General features: G+C 50.4%; 1 protein-coding gene across 3 annotated transcripts in view; it reads left to right on the top strand.

Moving 5' to 3' along the window:
* RAB11FIP3 (RAB11 family interacting protein 3) overlaps positions 1 to 19,706 on the top strand; it is a 76,419-nt gene extending 56,713 nt beyond the window's left edge. For 2 of the 3 annotated variants that reach the window (XM_088523078.1, XM_088523077.1), the window contains 10 exons: positions 1,719 to 1,853; positions 6,106 to 6,141; positions 9,082 to 9,175; positions 10,870 to 10,973; positions 12,829 to 12,969; positions 14,157 to 14,238; positions 16,083 to 16,220; positions 17,148 to 17,303; positions 17,712 to 17,852; positions 18,961 to 19,706. In XM_088523078.1, coding sequence (XP_088379204.1) covers positions 1,719 to 1,853; positions 6,106 to 6,141; positions 9,082 to 9,175; positions 10,870 to 10,973; positions 12,829 to 12,969; positions 14,157 to 14,238; positions 16,083 to 16,220; positions 17,148 to 17,303; positions 17,712 to 17,852; positions 18,961 to 19,074 — 1,141 coding nt within the window. In that variant the 3' untranslated portion in view covers positions 19,075 to 19,706. The remainder of the gene's footprint in view (positions 1 to 1,718; positions 1,854 to 6,105; positions 6,142 to 9,081; positions 9,176 to 10,869; positions 10,974 to 12,828; positions 12,970 to 14,156; positions 14,239 to 16,082; positions 16,221 to 17,147; positions 17,304 to 17,711; positions 17,853 to 18,960) is intronic. The other variant, XM_088523079.1, reaches the window with a different exon arrangement.
* The last annotated feature ends 54 nt before the right edge of the window (positions 19,707 to 19,760 follow it).

Here is a 19,760-nt window from a genome sequence, read left to right as displayed (position 1 = left end):
GCTTCACTAACGGTTTTCCATATCTTTGCTAATGCTTGGTAGGTTAGAGCTCGCGTATTGCATAGCGACTTGTGGATCGAGGGAATTGCCCTGCTGTCCCGGGAGGGCGATGGACTCGCTGCAGCAAGGAGCATTCACTGAACGGGTCTTGCATGGAGCTAAATGTGGAGTCAGACCCCAGGAAAAGGCCCCTGGCTGCTTCTGGCCGCAGCAAGGCTGCTGTCGGCTCACACATCTGCAGTGACTGCTGGCGGACAGTGATTTTCCTCAGACCAACCCTGCCCTCAGAAGGTTCTTCAAATTTTTCCCAAGTGTGGGAAGAGATGAGGAATTTGGTGTTTAATAATGCCCATTTATCTGGTCTAAGGGGGCTAGGAAATACTGTACAGGATGGCATGAACTCATGGGCCTGCCCTGGGGGTGGCTGGGCTGCTGACCCCCCCAGCAAAGCCAGGCAGGGGCAATGCCAAGGTGCTCCCGCTCCCCTCCGGGCGGTCTGGAAATGCCCAGCCTCTCCCGGGGCCAGGACTTGCCACTGTGGATCCGTAGCACCGGGCTGACCAGTCCTTTCAGATGCCTTTTGGTTTTAAGCTTGTTTGTGTTTGCTCACACCTTTACCTGTCTGTCTTATTGAATTGCTTTGTTTTTTTCACTATTAACCTTACTTTGATTGAAGTCTGTGGCTTCCAGAAGCGTGCTTGCTGGCAGAAAGGCTTTGTGGTGTGCGTTTGGCCCTAAAAGATAAAAACTCTTTGCCTTTTGGGATCCCTCAGCCAAATTATCAGCCAAGTCATGCCAGGTGGGGAAAAAGCTCCCCAGCTTGTCGAACGCCTGGGCAGCTTGCTGTCCATGGGAGTGACTGGAACCGAAAAGCCATAGGGCACGTGAAGTAATAAGGTAAAATAAGTGCTCTAGAAATCCACGTACCCATGCCAAGCTATGAACTTCAGGCTTTCCCTTCCTGAACAGCAGGGCTGAGTTGCCTCATGAGAATCTACATGCTTCACTCTGTAAAAGAAGTGACAAAAGTTGAGCGCTATCCTTCTTTTTAGAGTTTAGCTTCAAAGAGCAGCTCTTTGAAATGAAAATCTGCCTCCCTGGTGTGCCTTGCAAACAGCAGCACTACAGCAACACAGCTGCTCTATTTTTAAGATACTCCCGCTGGAAAATGGTGTGACTGACCAAAGACATTTTGCTCCCAGACTCCCTGCTGTGAGCAGCAGTGTGTCCATTGAGGCTGTGTTTGACAGCGCGGATCGGGAAGATCCCTGGGGCCATCTGAGACAGGTTGCTTGGAAAATGATGACAGCTTATAAATGTTGTAGGTACATGGGTTTGTGCAAAGCATCCATCTGACATTCCTGGGGCTCTGGGAGGATATTCCACAAGGGCAGGCTGGCATATGGATTTGCATACGTGGGCCAAATTCACCACTCGCAAATATCTGCAAATTCTGTGGGAGGGGAGTAACAGAAGTCCGGCTAATTTATGGCAACTCCATATTGATTGATGCTGTGCTTCTAAAAGTTCACTCGTGTTTGAGTGTGAAGGTAACCTGGTCTGCCTGAAATCTTTAACTGCAAGACTTGTATCTTGTGCAAAAAAATTATCTGCCTGGGGACTCTCCCTTGCAAATGTGCACTTAGCTTGTGGAAGCCACAGACGAAAGCGGGTTAGTCTGTTCTGTCCTGTTAAACTGACACTTGTGATTTCTCTAGCACCAATCCGCTCGCTGCGAAACTGCACAGCATTATCGCAGATGAAGCTTTTGAGTTTTACTGTAGCCAGTGCCACAAACAAATCAACCGCCTTGAGGATCTTTCTGCTCGCCTGAATGATCTTGAAATGAATAGGTAATTGATCTCGTGCATGGCAACCTGAGTGTCTGGAATGATGTTCTGGAGAAGGGAAGACTCTCCTTGTCTTGCAAAGCTTTCCGTGGCCAGTGTGTTTCTTCATGAGCCTTTATGAGAGGAGACGAGTGTCCCTGAGCTGGGTGAGCCTCTCCAGGTGGTGGAGCCCGTAACAGGGTTATGGAGGGAGGCAGAAGTTTCACTGAATGAGAACCACGGAGCTGACAGACAATGGGAGTCTCCCGCTCTGCTCTAATCAGTCTCTATGCACGTCCTGTTGAGTGTTATGTGAATGCTGCACTTCACTGCGCTCCGAGTAACGGAGGCCGTAAGACAGGGTTTGAAGTCTTAAGCTGGTCACGTACAGTATTTCTGTCATCAAGGAAATGACTGCCTGGTCTTTTGGCTGGTCAGAAACAACCAAGAAGCACTTTTGAGTTGCTGATTCAAATCTGGAAGGGTTGGAGCAATCCTTCCTCCTGCTGCAGCAGTAATTTGGGAACATCAGCTTGCTCTCTAGGGCTTGGGACCTTTTCTGTAGATATTTGAAGTTACAGCAGTGAAATCTCATTTTGGCTGGCTTTTCCAGGTGCCTGCCTATCCATCCATCCACCATGAGCAGTGTAGCTATGCTAAATGCTGGGGCCTTCATATAGCAACTTCAGGAGTTTTTAGAAGTAACTTTCCGAGCTCTCCAAGCCCGCAGTTTGACTTGCTGGTTTGACAGATGCAGAAGGATTTATTTGTTCTAGCTTGTTAGAACAGTCTGCTGGGAAGGATAGCAGACCTGATGTTAATGATGATCATTCTTCTCCTATGCACTGTGCTCTTTCAAGCTCATTTTGGTCATGTTCTTGCTCTGGATCTGTCCTATATATATACAGGGACAGCACAAAATGAGAACTCTCCTGTGCTGTAGCTAAGGGAAGAGAGCTAGAAGACAAACAGAAACTTGTTTGTGGAAAATGTACTTAGCCTCTCTCAGACAAGTGTTTTCCTTTGTTGTTATGAGCCTCTAGGGAGGCCTTGAAGATTAATGCAAGTTAGTTGTGCAAATAATGAGGAGAATGCTGGACTTCCTGGGTGCACCAGCAGCCCCACTAACCCAGGCTTTCCCCACCAAACGTGTCCAAGGCTGAATTAACACTCTGGGCCTCCTGGTGAAGGATGGGATTTCCAGAGGAGGCTTCCAGATCCCATGGCGCCTCTGTGGGAATGACATCGGTTTTGACTTGCTGGAGGAGCAATTTCTTCTTTACCCTGTTCCAGGTCATCGTTTGGAGTGAAACAGTTTTTTTGCACATTGTTTTGCCTTCTACATGTGCCCTTTGGGCTTATGGTGACTAGATGAGATTCCTCCATCCGTGCTCCCAATTCTCTGTGTGTAAGTCTGCAGCTGTTCCTGCAAAGTACTTCAGTTTATCTAACTTTCTAAATTGCTAAGAGGAAGCGGCGTAACAAGTGTGTGTTTTAAGTGTAACTAGTGTTTTGAAGTGTTTCTTAAAATACAGACACCTCTGGGACTTAACTCAAAACAGCTTTAGTGTGTGTTGTTGACTGTTGATGTATTGCTGACTCTGCCTGTCTTGCTGCCGTGACCAGGGTATCGGCCTCTTGCTCCACATTTTGACTTGATCTGAAGACTAAACCAACAAAAAGAAAATACTTGCAAGAGGTGCCTCTCTTTAGTACTTGCCTTGGTCTCTGCTTGTTATTTAAGCTGCAGTTTTGATATGTAAATTAGGCATCCAACAGAAGCCAAATGCAAAGCCTGGCCTGAGCACACTGTTGTTGTTGGGTGTTTTGGTTGCAGAAGTTCCTTGGAGTTGGGAAGAAACTTTCTGGTGCTGGGCAACAGGACAGCAGGAAACACAGAAGAATCTTTCTGGCCCTGGACAAGAAACACACAGGAATAGTTCCAAAATGCCCATGGCATGGGAATACTCTCTGAAGAAGAAAGAGAACATGTCTGAACGACTGATTGAGAATGAAACACACAACTTTCATGGGAAGGAGCATTTGTGTTAGTGTGAGCGTCTGGCCCAGCGAGAAGAAAAAGAACTACAAATTTTCAGGAGCTCCTTTCAGACCTGAAGGGGTAATGGGGGTTGCAGGAGGCCCGTCAAGCTCCAAGATGAGCAGAGTGAAGGATGTTCAGTGCACAGGCTGTGTCCTGGCGAGAGCAGCAGGAGAAGGGCCCGGGGCAATTGGGCAGCTACACCTCGCTGGAAGACAGCAAGCAAGGTTAATGACACCTCCCTGCCCTTCATTGTGCTCAGAGTGAGTGGGAATAGTAGTGGAAGGAACAGAAAGGAACTGATGAAAAATGGAAGCCTCAAGAATGTCAAGAGGTAGGACTGCCAAAACCAGACTGTTTTGGAGTGAGTGCCTAGTCTTCCAGGATGGCCCATAGGTTCATGCAAAACAAGGAAAGAGCTGCAAACCAGGAGCAGAGGGAAAAGTGACACCTGTAACGGACCTGATGGAAGTTGGATTTTCAGCATTTTCTGTTAGTGAAAGCAGGTGAGAGGCACCCTCTACAGAAGCAGCACTTGGGACGTGCTGGGATTGATCCTTTTCTCCTGATATTACTAGCAATGTGAAGATGCAACATGGAACAGAAATGGTGGATTGCAGGCTAAGAGAACAGCAGAAATGGGACCAAAATCTGGACAGAACAGCTTTGCATTGCACCAGGGAAGCTGCCAAGCCCTGGAGGTGAATCCTGAAGACGACCAGCCCGCAGTGTTTTTGGTTGCAGGGCACTTGAGTCAGAAGTTATGGTGTCGCACCCTCTTGTGAGATGCACCCGAAGGTGCCGGCACTGGTTTGCAATAAGTTGCTTGCAGGGAAAAACAATTTCTTCCCCTTGGATCCTAGCACCATACATGACTTCTTACAATTGCTGGCAAAGACAGGGCCCAACCTCCTCCCCACAGGGCTGGGAAGAAGTGCCCTGCACGTCCTTGAAGCCTGGCCAACAGGGATTCCTGCTCTCCTTAGAAATCTCCGGTTTGAGGATGTACTTTTGACACGAGGGCCAGCAACAATCCCTGGCCCGGCATTGTTTCCCAGGGGCTCTGCAAAGAAACTTGCACTGAGCTATTTTTAATTCCTCCTTCCAAGAACTAATTGTAGCTGTTGCATTTCTCTAGTCAGAAACAAGCTCTCACGCGGTCGCCACATGGGTTTGCGATTGTGTTGAGTCTTTTTTCTTTGCCAGATGCTTAGCTCGGTAAATGTGATTACTGCTGCTTAGCTTGGGCTTGTTTTCTTTCGCTTGCAGATGTAGTTTAGTGCCGGTATTGTATCCATAACAGCTCCAAGTGGCATCTGCTTGCTGAGGGTTGTGTGACTGGGTGGAAGCTGCCGCAAGAGCCTGATGGGTGCCACTTGCTTGGGAGATGCTCCTTCCCATTACTCCAAGGCGAGTGTGCCCCTGCAGCCACTGCTGTCCCTCCTTGCCGATGGCAAGGATGGGACAGGCAGGATAACACATGTTAAGTGTGAACTAAACCATAACCATAGTGGTACAGTAATAGCTGGCTAGCTCACAGACAGAGGCACGATCTCGCTCAGTTACCTGTGCGAAAGAGCCTGCGGACCTTGCTCCAAATGCAGAAAGTGCCATGGATCAGCAGCCCCTAAAATCTTCGCATTACAAATAACTGGCCGTTCTATGGTGATCCAGAGCCAAATATGGCCCAGCGAGAATAATCTGGGACAAGTGTGAAGCGGAGAGCACAAACTCATGGAAAGGCCGGTGGAGGCGGGAGCAAGAAGAAAATCCCCACAGCACCTGCAAAGGGACCCTGCTGCAAGGGCAGCACTCAGAGAGGACTCGGAGTGTTTTGGAGCTGGGTGGGTGCCGTGCAGGCTGGGTCACCGTGGGGCTGGGCTGAGGCCCGCCAAACTCACGTCTATTATTAGCACTCTCCTTGGGGATCAGCTTTCGGGCCTGGAATTGGACAGTCGCAAGAGGAAACCCTTGCTGGAGTCGGTGAGATTTCTGCAGTGTTATTTTATGTGATTCAAAACATTTCTAAACATGTGAACGGTTTCAGCACCTGCATTTTAATGTGGGCTGCGTCAGCTGTGCTGGCTGTGTATGGGGTGTGTGTGTGTCCGTGTGTGTGTGTGTGCACTCTGTGCTGTGATAGCAAAGGATGTGCCCCATAGTGTTCTCAGTTTCCTGTTTCCCTTGCTCTTCGCTGTTGGTTTTCCTAACTCTTTCCTGTTTTTTGGTTCACAGTCCGAATAAAAGACTCTCAAGCAAGAAGGTAGCAAGGTAAGCTGCTATTTGTCTTATTGCTTTGCTGAGAAATGTGCATGTGAGCTGCCCTGCCTGCAGAAGGCTGTCGAATAGCTTCATGGTGTGTTACTTCTGGCCGTGTTGCATATTCCTGGGGTAAAGCAGGGTTTAATTCGGGTGTGTTTCATAACAGATTTTTTTCCTTAAGTGGCAATTTCTCTCTTGTGCTTGGTGCTGGAGGCTGCTTTGACCTGATTTCTTTCGGGACACACCAAGGGTGCTTTTTTCCCCCCACCCTGTGTGCCCCGTTGCCGGGGGCATGTGGAGCTGGGGGGACGTCCCCAGCAAGCACGTCCTTCTCGGATGCCCCTGCTGGGCCCTCTCCTCCCCTCGCCCTCCACGCGGGCCGCCCGCCCTGCGCTGTGCTCTGCATGGTGTTGCCCAGCACCTTGCAGTGCTGCAGCCTCCAGCAGGGCCTTCTGAGAGTGCCTGGGGACCCCTTGCTACAGCCTGTGGAGGAGAAGGTCCATCGTGTCCTTAGGAAACCCTCTGTCTTTTTGTGTCCTCGCAATCCCTCCTCATTCTCTTAGCATTGTGCTCTAAGGCAATGCTGAGGCTCCTGGTAGCTGCCCAGCCTGCCTCTTCTGTCTTGCTCGCTGTGGCTGTAGCCTTCTGAGTCCTCTGGATTTCCCTCTGCTTGTTTCCAAACAGAACAGGGACATTTGGGGGGAAATAGGCAGCTCTTTTGGGAAGTGCTTGGGGCAGCCTTGCTCCCTCTGGAAGTTCATGTGCTCACTCACTTGGGCAGGTCCAGGAAAGCTTCTGTCCCCAGCACTGGCTCCCGCACTCAGTTTGGTCCCTGTAAGTCATGCACAAGGACAGCTGAGCTGCACTGAATCAAGCAGCTTCTTTAAATCACTCCCCAACTATTCTCTCACCTTTCCCTTTTTAATTTTTCCTGCGGTCAGCAAGTCTCCGTTGGCATGATTTCCCATCCTGGAAAGGAAGTGGATCTTGTACTGGATTTCCTAGTTCCAGTCCTCTCACTTTCAAGACTTTTGTTAAAAACACTATCAGGAAAGAAGGCTGAATGGAGCAGCCTGTCTCCCGGCTTCCTGTTTTAGGCCTATTCTTGTCCCTTGCTTTCATATTTCTTGAGCTTTGTTGCCCCCTTGCTAAGGCACTTGGTGAAGCAGGAGGAGTCTGCAGATAGAGAAAACAGGACTTTTCACTTAGAGTCAAGCTGGCATTTTATTTTAGCTTTTCATGGTTAAAAATTAATTTCCTTCCTCCTCTAAATGACAGAACCAGTAGGACTGATACTCTGAGCTCCCAAGGAGCAAGTCCCTGTGTGCAGGAGCTCCTGCAGCACGTGGCTCCGCCGAGCTCCATCTGCCCGTTCCGGGAACCACTGCTGGCTTTTCCTCGCATGCTCGGTTGGAAGCGTAGTGTTTTCCAGGGACAGATGGCTCATTCCAACTGGATGTAGCCACTTCTCTGGCACAGCAAATTTAGGGAGGGCTTAGGTTAAACTTCTGGGAATAAATACACTTTCTTTATGGAAGATTGGACCTTCTTACCCCTCTCCATTCACAGGCACTGCCCTTTCCATGGCTGAGATTCCTCAAACTGCCTGTAGCAGCAGCGCAGGTGAATGGGGAAAGCCCTGAGCAGTTGTCCTGTGTTTCCATATAGCGCTCAGGACACTTACAGGTCACTTGTCCTTATTTAAGGATCAGATTAAAAATTAGGATACCACTTTGGTAGAGAAGATTGACTGCAGGGATTCCACTTGGCTCTGATTTTCTAACTCACTGCACTGGAGTCTCCAGAGAATTTACATGGAGCTTCTGGCTTTCTGGACAGCCTCCCTGCACCCCTTCTGGCTTGGGAGCTGCTGCCTTTAGGGAATACAAATTCAGGTAACCCAGCAGCTCGTAGGGGCTAGGAGTAAATACTTGTGCTGTATGAGCTGCTTCTGTGCTTACAGAAGGGGAAACGACACCAGTGTGCCCCACGAGGCTGCCAGTCCACACGCTTCAGAGCAGACCGTGGTGTCAGCCGCGTTACTGAAGTCACTGGTAGTATTAGAAGAATTTCACTGGCAACATCCTTTATTTATGTATTTTTCTCTCCAGGCAGCATCTTTCTAAAGTTCACAGTGCAATATAACAGACTCTCGCTGTAGCATTGGTTATGTACTTTGCCATGTGAAGATGGAGCTTATCTTCAGCGATAATAATAATAATTAAGAGCTGATGAACTGTTCCACGGAGCATTGGGAGCTGTGTCCTTTAGACCAAAACAAAGCCATGTGGACGGGGATGCTGCAAGCCCTTGCTAATGATTAGCTTGTTCTTGGCTTTTGTGGCGGGTGGTGGGAGGCGGGTTGGGGTATTTCACAATAAGTTCAGGGTATTTCATTCCCTTCCTCCTGTTGCACCCACTGCCCCTCGTGTTCTTTTAGCATTATCAGTGACTAGAGCAAAGTACTCTGTCCTCTGCTGGGCAACACAGCCTTAGTAAGTTCATCAAAGAAAGTGGAGAGAGTGAGCTCTTATCTTTTCTTATTCCAAAGAGCAAGAACAAGTGATCATAGCATGAAGTCTCGACAGTATCTGTCCACCTCTGTGCTTTGCTTACTCGGGCAAGTTCATTCCACTAGGAAGCGGCCACCGATGCAGTCGCGTAGTCCAGGAACTCCAAGGTGGTGGCCTTGTTTGCCTGTTGGAGCCTGGCTTGACGAAAAGGACTGTGATTTTGTGAGGGGCTGACCCCCAGCTGGCTCTGCTTGCGACTCCTGTAGCCCCAGAAGGAGCAGCGTGGTCGGATCTCCCGGAAAAGGAGGCAGCGGCCGAGGATGTGAGAGAGGATCGCGCTCTGCAATAGCAAATGTCATCTTAAACCTTCGTGTTCTGCAATGCTCTCCCTAATGTTTGTGTTGCTGTGGGTTGGGGCCGTTTGTCTCTGTTATAGACAGTTGCATCAGACAGGCGCACTGTCCGTGGGGGTGATGGAGGAGTCCTACCGGGATACTCTGGATTGCACGGAAGAGGACATCACGGACAAGGTAAGAGCGGTGGCGTCCGTGCTCTTTGGAGCATGTTGTTCATGGCTTGCAATACCTGGAGATCCCTAGGCAAAAGCTGTGTTGTAGCTTTTCTTTCTGTGTGCTGACAGGCTAGATCAGTGCTGGTTAGATGTCTGAAGCGCTCAGAACTCAAGGGATGGAAAACAACCCTCTGGGTCAAACTGTGGAGTTGCTGTGTTGGGTTTGGGAGGTTGTCTGATGCCTTCCCTGGGAGTGAAGGTTTGCTGGTCAGCTGGCAAACACCTCTGTGTAGTGACTTGGCATTATCCCCTCCGCATGCTGGAGCGGTGCCTGTGTCAGCTGCCCTCTTAGGGCACGGAGAGAGGGCAGAGTCCTCCTCACTGCCGAAGGCTCAGAGGTGCCACCAATGTGTGCTGCTCTGCAGGAAACTGTGCCTGTTACTGGAGTGACACTAACAGAACAGGATTTTCACTTCTGCTTCACATCTCGCAATAAATTTGTCAAATTGGGCTTTTCTCAGATGAGCAAAGTCATCTGATTTGAAACAAGATTTTCCTTTCCTTTATTGTATCTTGCTACTGCTCATCTTGCCACGAGGATATAAAGCCGACTCTGTGCTGCTTCTCTTCGGTTTTACTGGGGAGTTATGAGCAAAGGATTATAGGGCAAGATGGGAGCTGGGCAGCAGGACAAAAAAGCTTTTGTTCAATCACCACAAGCTAAAAATAGCTAAGGGAAAGTCAGAAAGTTAAAGATGAGGTGAATTGTGACTTGTATAAACATTTGCTGCAGTCATGAATCTCTTTCAAAATGGCTTTTTAATTCTAGATTCATGAATAGAGAACTGCATGGAGCAGTGGTGCCAGGGAGAATACACATGTGTTTGGCTGCCTGCTGCTATATTGTCTTGCAGTTGTTCCTGTCTTGGCAACAATTGGATTTTGGGACTGTGTACTCTTTCCTCCTAGGGTTTTCCCCCCAGCACACACGCACTTCGTGCTTGTGTGTGAAATACAGCTGGGTCTCTAGTCCTCTTCACTCTTCTACAATGTGCTATACTGAGCGAGAACAACTCAAAATGCAAATACGACTCAGAACCTATAGGTACAGGTAGAAAATACTCATTTTGGATCATTTTCCACACTGGCATCATTTCCTAGGACGTGTTTTTATTTACAGATGTTTTTGGATACAGGATCTTTGTGTTACGCCCTTTCTGAAGTACTGGGATGGTTATTCCAAACTCATGGAAATTTTGACAGTTGCACTGGGACTCTGATGAGCTCAGTGGGATTTTTCCCTCCAGACTTTCCTGCAGTTGCCATGAAGTTACCGAACAAAGGAAAGAGTGAAGCACTTGGCAGTGCATTGACCCTTGGGAAACGCCCAAAATTCAAGAACTAGAGTGTAAAGGGATTTTTTCCTTAAATCAAGGAGTGACTATCTGATTCCATTAGCAGTTGCCATTTGTTTTAAGGTAGCTTGCCCAGGCATGAGGTCAGCTCTAGCAAATGTTCCTGTAGCAAGGGACTGCTCACATAGTGCAGACCAGGACGTGGGTAATGCTGAGAGTTGTGTGAGATGGGCAAGGTTGGAGGAAGTCAGTTGTGAAGGAGCCACGAAGCAAACGGGCCGTACCCGTGTGGGGAATTGCTCAGTACCGCTCTGTCGAACGGTCTCAGCACCCGAACCTTCCCTCTCCTGTTGCACAGGTGGTCTTCTTGGAGAAGAGGGTGACCGAGCTGGAGAAGGACACGGCTGCCAACGGCGAGCAGCACAGCCGGCTGAAGCAGGAAAACCTGCAGCTCGTGCACAGGTAACGGAGCCCTCCTTGCACCACGTGAGCGCAGCGGTTCATCACCGGGCCGTTCAAAATGCAGTTCAGTGTCCTCCACAGTGTCACCCATGTGCTGCAGCACCCCGTGCCTTCCCCGCAGCACCCGTGGGGTGTGCAAGGGCCTCTTCTCAAAGCGCTCGAGGGCATGGGCAAAGGAGGCAACAGGAAGGAGAGAGGCAGGCAGAAAATAGCATCAAAGCTTCCCAGCTCTGTCCTCGCCACAGTCCTTCCCTGGCCGTGAGTGAGGTCCAGCAGGGGTTCAGGGTGTCCCCTCTGCAGGAGAGCCTCATGTGCAGCACCATGGCATCCTGTATATATCTAGCAAATTCCCAGGAGATCAGGAAATCACCTGTGTCTCTGCAGGTGCAAATTGTCCATATCCTGGTAAAAAATGCCAGCTTGCACTTCACTCTTCTGAAATTTTTTGTTCAGTTGTAGGCAGATGCTGTAGGGCTTTTTTGTGTTTTTTTTTTATCTCTCCTTTTTTTTTTTTAATAGCTTTTTAATATGTGCCTCCAAATCCTTCCCTTCCCAAAGCTCACTGGTCCTCTAGGGATTGACTTAGAGGAGCAGAGAATTTCACAGCTCTCTGGAAGCCAAACGCTCCTGTTTGGGAAGAGAAACACACTTGTCCTCTTCTGGCCCTCATTTCATTCGACAGATGTGGATGAGATGCAGCAGGGCCTGCACTATGCAGCTCTGCTCTGCCCACTCCATAGCTGAACTTGATCCTCTTGCTTTCGGAGCCTGGCTGGGGTGTAGCCCTTTGGATCCTGTTTTAAGATCACTGTCCTTATTAATCTGACAGGCTTCTCTTTTCCAGGCGTGTATTTACACTCTGCAGATAAAGCCAGCAGGAGTTTATCTATAGAGCTGTAAGACTGTTAAGTAATAATTGTGCTGTGGAACTGTGCAACTGAGACAAAGGTTTCTCTAAGCCCTGATAAACTTTGCTACGAGGGGAATGTTTTCACTTTAGTAGCTTGGCCCAGAAGTGTCAGCTGGCTTTTAATCAAATAAAGCCCTTAGTTTACTTGTTGCTTGTGGAAGAATCAGTTCATCTGGCAAAAGGCTTCCCTGTGTAAAGCAATTGCAGAAGTTACGCACATCGGCTTCCTAGCAGACTTCAGCTCTCTGGCTGCTGCTGGGGTTCCCTGGGTGGGTGGGTGTTTTTAGAGTCAATAGCTGTAACTGGGGCAGCCAGCTTGGGCTCTGCCTGCTTCCAAGGGCTGCTGCCAAATGCATCTGCCCTGCCGGAGCGCACACGACCACTGTCCGAACAGAGTGGCAGCCTCAGGGCTGCTCAGAAAGTGCTGGTGATGCTGCTGCACAGAGAAACTGGACTTGCAGATCCCATGTTTTTGGTTAGAGGCATTGAAGTGTGACAAACAGAAGGACCAGACTCGATTTAAGTAACTCATTCTGGATGGGTGCTGTGACTGCAGCCCACTGGGGTGTGTGCTGTGCTTCCCATCACTCTTGTTGGCCTCCCCTTTAAAATGGGCCTTGATGCATTCTGGTGTCTTACACAGCAGCAGCATCTCCCACCTACCTTACTGAAATGTCCCGCTGGTCAGCAGTAGTATCCCTGGGGGCTTCAGGGGCCGTGTTGCTTTCCCACTGCCTTTCCTGGAGCGCAGTGAAGCCCTGGTACGCCTGCTTGACAGTGCTCTGGATTTACTTTCCTTTGAAAAATCAGCCTTTGTATTTTGCAGTCTGCCTCTCCTAATGCTGTTGTGGGGTGGGAGAAAGGCTGAGAGTCTGACAGCTCCTTGGATGGCATGGTGCCATGGAGGCAGCCATCACAGGGGTGACTCCTCTTTCTTCTCTGCAGAGCAAATGCTCTCGAGGAGCAGCTGAAGGAGCAGGAGCTGCGGGCTGACCAAACACTCCTGGAAGAGATCAAGAAGCAGAGAGAGCTGCTGAGCAAAATGGAGAGAGAGAAGAGCATCGAGATTGAGAACCTGCAGGCCAGGTAGGGTTGGGGCAGGGCTGGGTGGTGGCGTCTCTCCTGGCTACACGGACATGCTGATGCTTTATGACTGTGGCCTCTAGGGAGGCAAAATACAAGAGAAAGTGAAGATAACTTGGTTAAAATTGTAGTTAAAGTCACAGTGTAGCCTGAGTTTTGGCTACTTTTCCTTCCTTACCTTTGTACCAAAATAGGAAATCAGATCAGCTCCTTATTTGAATTTCACCGTTTTATCTCATTTCTCTGTAAGTGGGTGTCCCCTGCAGTGTGTGCAAGAAGAAGGTGTTCGTTTGAGTGCTTGTTCACGAGTGATGCACAGAAGTCTGATGTGCAGGTGTGAGTCACATTTGTGTAAATAGCAACTGTCTCATCCTGCTCCCAAAACTGCAATGGGAATTGACCCGAGTTGAGCAGAAGCATGTGTAGAGTTAGTGGATTTTCCCCTTTTGAAGGAGGGAAGCATCACTGTAGGAACATAATGTGGTCGAAGCTTGTGTTTTTGGAGGAACAAAACAGAGTCCTAGAGCAGAACCAGACCCCAGCTCTTCTACCAGGAAGGCAGAGCTGTCACACAGGCGGTGTCCTGGCCAGGAGGCTTCATGTAGTCTGTTGGCTTCCTAAGAAAACAGTGGCAGGGGAGATGTTAAATTTGAGGGTGTGTTGTTTTTTTTTTTTTTTTGGGGGGGGGGGGCTGTTTTTGTTTTTGTTTCTTTATTTTTGCTACTTTTCCAGAATCTTTTCTGCTATTGCACAGCCTTTGTTGGAAATGAAATATGAAGGTAGCGTTTTTATCAGGCTTTCGTAACAGGGCAATTGCCACCACAGATGGATGCTGCTTTACCTGGAGAACGCAAAGCTGAAGCCTTCTCCAAACCCCAGCCGCTCTGACGCTGCCTAGGGCGGAGGTTTGAGGGAGGCAATGAAGCTTTTGGCCAAAAGAAAATTGTTGGAGCTGTTTGAGGAGAGCGTGCAGCGGCAAAGGACTCAGCAGGGGCTGTGTGGATTGCCCCGCTTTCCCCACAGAAATGGGAACAGTGGAAGTCTGAGGGTTTAGTTTGCAAAGCTAGATCTCTGCAGGCTTTGATATTCCTAGGCATGCTGTTTTGATATTCCCAGGCATGTTTCATGCAACTCCCCTACCTTCAGGATGTTTGGAGGATTTTTTTTAGCACGTGTCTGTGTTGTTTCAGGCTGCAGCAACTGGATGACGAGAACGGCGAGCTGAGATCCTGTGTCCCTTGTTTAAAAGCCAACATTGAGAGACTCGAGGAGGTGAGGACAGTGTGCAGTTGTGCCTGAGAGGGCTCTGTCTGTCTCAGCCCCTGGAAATGCCTCAGAAGTGCCGTGACTGCTCCGAATCTCTGGATGCTGCTGTCCTGGCAGGTCCTGCTTTGCCCACCTGCAGCGCTCTGTTAATGTGCTCTGTTCTGCTCTGGTTTTAGTGGTGTGTGTGCACGTGCTTTGGCTGATCTATGATTTAGGAGGCTTGTGCCAGAGCTGCATTTCTGAGTTTGTATCTGCCTCCTCGCATGGCTGAAGCTGAATTTCTAAGGTGCACGAAAGGCCTATATAAAATCTGATTTATGTAACAAGCAAATCCCTTCAGAGCCTCTTCTGTCTTCCAGTCCTGTAAACTAAACCTTCAGAGCTATCCCTTAATATTATAAATGCAGATTCCTAGTGTATATCTTGAAAGTAAATGGACAAAGCTGCCAGGATTCTCCTGGTGCCATGCAGTCTTTGTAAAACAGAGCCCCAGTTTGCTTTGCTCACTGTAGTTTAGCCTCCTTGAGCCCCCAGTGGCATCCAGTGGAGCTGGGTGGCACTTTCCATGCTGGTTATGGAGGTGCTCGTGCCCTCTTGTGGAGGCTTGTCCCTATTCCCATAAAACCGCTTCCTGGAGCGGGGTGCAGGACCGTTGGCTGCAGGAGTGCAGCTGTCAGAAGGAAGAAAAGGGGGAAAAGGGAGCAGAAATGTCCCTGTCCTGCCTGTGCAGTCTGCTCTCACTGGGACGTGCACACTGAGCCTCCGAAGCACTGGGGTATCTCTGCGATCATCTCCCTTCTCCTTGCACCTGGGATTCAGGCCTAGGATCTGTTAATGAGGCCAAGGTGAAAGGCTCGCCAGGATAACACAGTCCCAGATTGCTGGACAAGATTGTTGTTTTTGGAGAGAGCGGAGAGAGGTGCAGATCGGAGGTGACAGGTAATCAACATTGCTGTTCAAACCTCTGGTAAATTGAAGATTTTAAATCTCCAAATCTAAATTAAAGATGAAAATCTAAAGCATTAGACAAGTAAATGAAAACCCCAGGTTGCAGCACCAGGCTTGAGAGGCAGCGTGGGGGCTGAGGACAAGTTCCTGGCTACGTGTGCTCAGCCATAGGCAGTTTGTTTCGCTCCTCCGTCTCTCTGCAGAGCAGCGTTCCCTTTCTCCACAGTTAATGTGGTTAATGAGCAGGAAGAGGTGCAATTACTGCTCCTCCCTGCTGAGAAGAGAAGCCCCTGCTGAGAAGCTGACATCTTGCCTCTTGTCTGAAACAGGAACTTTGCTGTTAACAGTGCAGCTCGTGCTCATGTAGTGCTGCTGGCGCTGTGCTCCGTAGACCAGAGCACCCAAGGCGAGCTGAAGTTCTCCTTCAGAGCTGGTTATGGATGCTTCTTGGCAAGGACCGTTGGACACCAGCGTTGTCTGGTGTGTCCTCTTAGTGTTTTAGGCTTTTAGAAAGGTTTGTTTTTGAGGGGGATAGACCTCAGGTTGGCCCTTGGGGCCTTTCTGCCCAAGCAATATCCCACACCAGCACCAACCTGTCCAGATGCTGTGCCAGTATTTTCCCACGTGGTGATCACTACTGGATTTTTTTTTTCTTGATCATCTCTTACTGTCTTACTCTCCAATGGTGCTATTTTGGTGTGTAACTCTTCTTACTGCTGCCAAAGCACTCACGCTCTGAAGTCCTCAGCAAATGAAATCGCAGCAGGCAGAGCGCCTAAATACGTCAGCAGGCAGAGCGTTCTCTGCGGTGCTCGGCGTGTGCAGTGTCCTTGAGCAACTAGGAAGAGCCCGGGCAGGGCTGGAGACGGGGCTTGTGACTTCTGGGCTTCCTCTCGTTGCAGGAGAAGCAGAAGTTGCTGGATGAGATCGAAGACCTCACTGTCCAGCTCACAGAGGAGCAGGAGAACAAGAGGAAGATGGGGGACAAACTGAATCAGGAGAGGCACCAGTTTCAGAAGGAGAAGGAGTCTACGCAGGAGGTGAGTGGTGTGTGGATTCTCCTGCCTTTCGCAAGTTGGTCCAGCTGGAGAGGAGCCTTGCTCCAGGGAAAGTTGCAGCTCCAGCACGTGGTCCTGCCGGGGCACAGAGAGAGCAGCTTCTTCTCTGTGTAGCATCTGTCACTTCTTGCTTTGTTAAGATTCAGCTGAGTATGTGTGTCTGCATCTGCAAACCCAGGCAGGCTCTGCCTTCCTGGCCTGCTCCCCACAGGGCCTGTTTCTCTCCCGCTTCAAAGGAGCGGTGCCAGAATCCCGGGATGGGGGTGCGCAGCGCTGGCAAGCGTTAGCGGGGCTGGACAGGGATGCAGGGCCACTTGGGTGAGAGCTGGCCCTGCTTAGCAGCAGCGGGAGCCTGTCCTGGCACAGCTCCCAGCTCCTGTGTACGGCGGGGTGGGAGGCACAGATACCCCTTCCAGGGGCCTGTGTGGTTGCTAATTCCAGCTAGAAGCTCAAATGGAGCTCGCTGCTACAGTAGGAAAGGAAGTTTAGGCCTCCAAAGGGAAATCAGAGTCGCTCCTGATGGGGCTGAGAGCGCTCAGCTGTGACGGGCATTCACGGCACTTGGTCCCGGCCAAGGCTTCCTGCTGCAGCAGGAGGGAGCTCGGAGCCGTGGGAGCTGCCAGGGCAAGCGCCCGCGTTGCTAGGAGAGCTCTGCCTCCCGCTGCCGACTCGGAGCCGGCATCTTCGGGGCTCCGCTGTCCTTCCGGGGCTGGCGCTGCTCTCTCAGTGTTAAGTAGCCCCCCTGCTCCTGCTTGCTGTGAAGAGGGAAGCCGTGTGCCTCCGAACGGCTCTGCCAATCCTGCCGCTGCCGTCAAACTGCAGTTTGTTGCACCAGCAGTGACCGCGCGAGCTGTTGGGTTTTCTAGGGCCGTGGTGCTCACACAGTTGTCCTCTTCCTCTGCGCTGCAGCTCATCGAGGACCTCAGGAAGCAGCTCGAGCACTTGCAGCTCTTCAAGCTGGAAGCTGAGCAGCGACGAGGCAGGAGCAGCAGCATGGGACTCCAGGAGTACAACAGCAGGACACGGGAGACTGAGCTGGAGCAGGAGATCAAGCAGCTCAAGCAGGTATTTGCTTCTGGGCGGGGAAGGAAACATATCAGCTGCTTGGCTTGCAAAGCAGGAGACAGATTCCCTGATGGACCTAGGACTTGCCACCCTGTGTGGTGTTCAGCCTCCCCAAGATCTGGCACTGGATTTGACAACCTGTTTGCTATGTTCCTCTAAAGGATGTCATGTTTCTAGAGCTCCTCAAAATCTTGATATCCTTGATCTCTCCAGGACATCCCATGCCTTTAGATTGTCTAAAGGCTCTGTGAAGTTGGACTCTATTCCAACTATTCCTACTCTGCTCTGTTCAGTTCCTTGCATGGAACAAGAGCCTCTGTCTTCCCCAGCCGTGCAGTCAGGGTTGAGCAATCTGCTCCAGGGCACCACATGCTTTGGCAGCATCTGACAAATGTCTGTTGTGAACAGGATAACAGGAACCTGAAGGAGCAGAACGATGAACTGAATGGGCAGATCATTAACTTAAGCATCCAGGGAGCCAAGAACCTCTTCTCAGCCTCCTTCTCAGAGTCCTTGGCTGCAGAGATCAGCTCCGTCTCCAGAGACGAGGTACTGGCTGCAAGGGAATTGCCTGCTTCAAACTGCATTTTCTCTGGGGAGCCTGTTGTGTTTAATCTTCCCTCAGTGTACAGAAAGCCTGGGAGGAGCCCTGTCTGTAGTACAGTTCACTCCCAAAAGTCATTAGAAAGCTGTCATGAGCAAAGAAATATCCATGAGACTCTTCAAAAAGTTTTCAGGACAGTCCCCATTCCTGGAAGTGGAGAAAGCTGTGCCCTTCAGTGTGCTGGCAGTCCTCTCGTTGGAGGGCCCTGTATCGTTGCCCTTTGCCCACCTGTGATAGTGCTCCTCTTTCTGGCACAGTTCAGAGGGCATGGTGTGTGCCATCCATCCTGGGCAGATTGCTTCTTATCTCCTCCTCTGGCACCCGCTCTCCCTGCTCCAGTAACTTGTACCCCAGGTACTGGTTGGAGAGCCTAAGTACCAGAATTAAATCTATAGGATCTTGAGAAAGATGTTGGGAAAATGCATGTGGATATTTGGGGTTCCAGAAGGAGATGTGGCAAGCCCTGCTTTCTTTGGGGTCCCATCTGGCTGAGACTTGAGGAAGGAGAGGAGAGTTAAGGAGCTGGGCCAGGAGCTGAGGGCATCTTCTCATGCTGTTGGTCCAGAGCCTCCTCAAGGGGAGGGGAAGGGCTGGGATGAGCTTCAGAGGTACCATAATGTGCTCTTCAAATGTGCACTCAGCTGCTGTGCCTGTGCCCTAGCCCAGGGCGGGTCTCTGGCTTCTTGTGTCTGGGCCGCCAGGTGTGTGATGTGACCCATGGAGCGTTGCCTGTGGAAAGCTTGGCCTATAGGAGCCCCCCTCGTGGGGAGATCAGCTAGAGCTGGGACTCCCCTGCAGAAGCAGGGAGTTAATCTGGGAGCGGAGGGGCTCAGGAGACTCGGTGCAGTCCCACCGGTCCCTCCCTTCCTTTCTGATGAGGAGCAACCCAAGCTGAAGAAGGGGGAAATCTCCTCAGTCCAATGTGTCTTTGTGTGCTGGTCACGGCCCCTGCTGCCATGGGTACAGTTTGGTGCGCTGAGCAGCAGGAAAATGTTTCTGTCCTGGGATAGTGGCATCTGGTGACCGCTTTCTGCCTTTCTGTCCCCCTCGCAGCTCATGGAAGCAATTCAAAAGCAAGAGGAGATCAACTTCCGCCTGCAGGATTACATCGACAGGATCATCGTGGCCATCATGGAGACAAACCCCTCCATCCTGGAAGTGAAGTAAGGGCGGCCAAGAGCCGCGGGTCACACGCTCTTCGCTGGGTTTGGATTTGGTGCTCTGAGAGGAAAAAGAGGACTCAAAACGTCTTTGCTCCTGATGAAGGCACAAGGAAGCATCGCTTCAGATTGATGGGTCAATAATCCAGTGGACCAGGGGAAAAGAAAAACAGCAGCAATGCTTGGTTGTCTGACTCTGTTATTTTGAAACCCTTCCGCCTTTGGAGGGTGAAAGGGAACCTGGAGAAGAAACACAGGCAACGGACAGCGGAGGAAGGACTGCATTGTCCCCGCTACCAGTAAAGCTGGCAAGTGGCTGCGCACGGGAACTGTCCCTCCTGCGAGTGTCAGAGGCTCTGACGCGCGGGGCGGCAGCAGGAGCTGCCCACGCCGGGGCTGTAGCAGAGGGTTTCTCTGAACCGTAGGATGAAGGGATGGAGAAGGAAGCGGTGGAGCTGACGTTTTCCCTTGCTGCCCTGTCCAGCCCAAGTGTCTGCTTTGCCAAAGTGTCTGTGACACACTCACTCACCGGGGCAGACCTAGGAAAGAGGGAAACATGTCCTGGACTTGTAGATTTTTTTTTTTAAATTAACTTAATGCGAGTTTGTTCATCCAGCCGGCACAGTTGATGCTTGCCCTGCCGCTGCCGCTCGGGATGGGTGCGTGCAGAGAGCTAGCTGGCTTCTCTCTCGC

This window comes from Tinamus guttatus, unplaced genomic scaffold (genome assembly GCF_059628265.1).
Source record: "Tinamus guttatus ecotype Peru unplaced genomic scaffold, ASM5962826v1 Tinamus_guttatus_pri_ptg000172l, whole genome shotgun sequence".
Taxonomy (NCBI): domain Eukaryota; kingdom Metazoa; phylum Chordata; class Aves; order Tinamiformes; family Tinamidae; genus Tinamus; species Tinamus guttatus.
The sequence above is the reverse complement of the archived record's forward strand: the minus strand, read 5'-3'. Positions and strand labels throughout refer to the sequence as shown.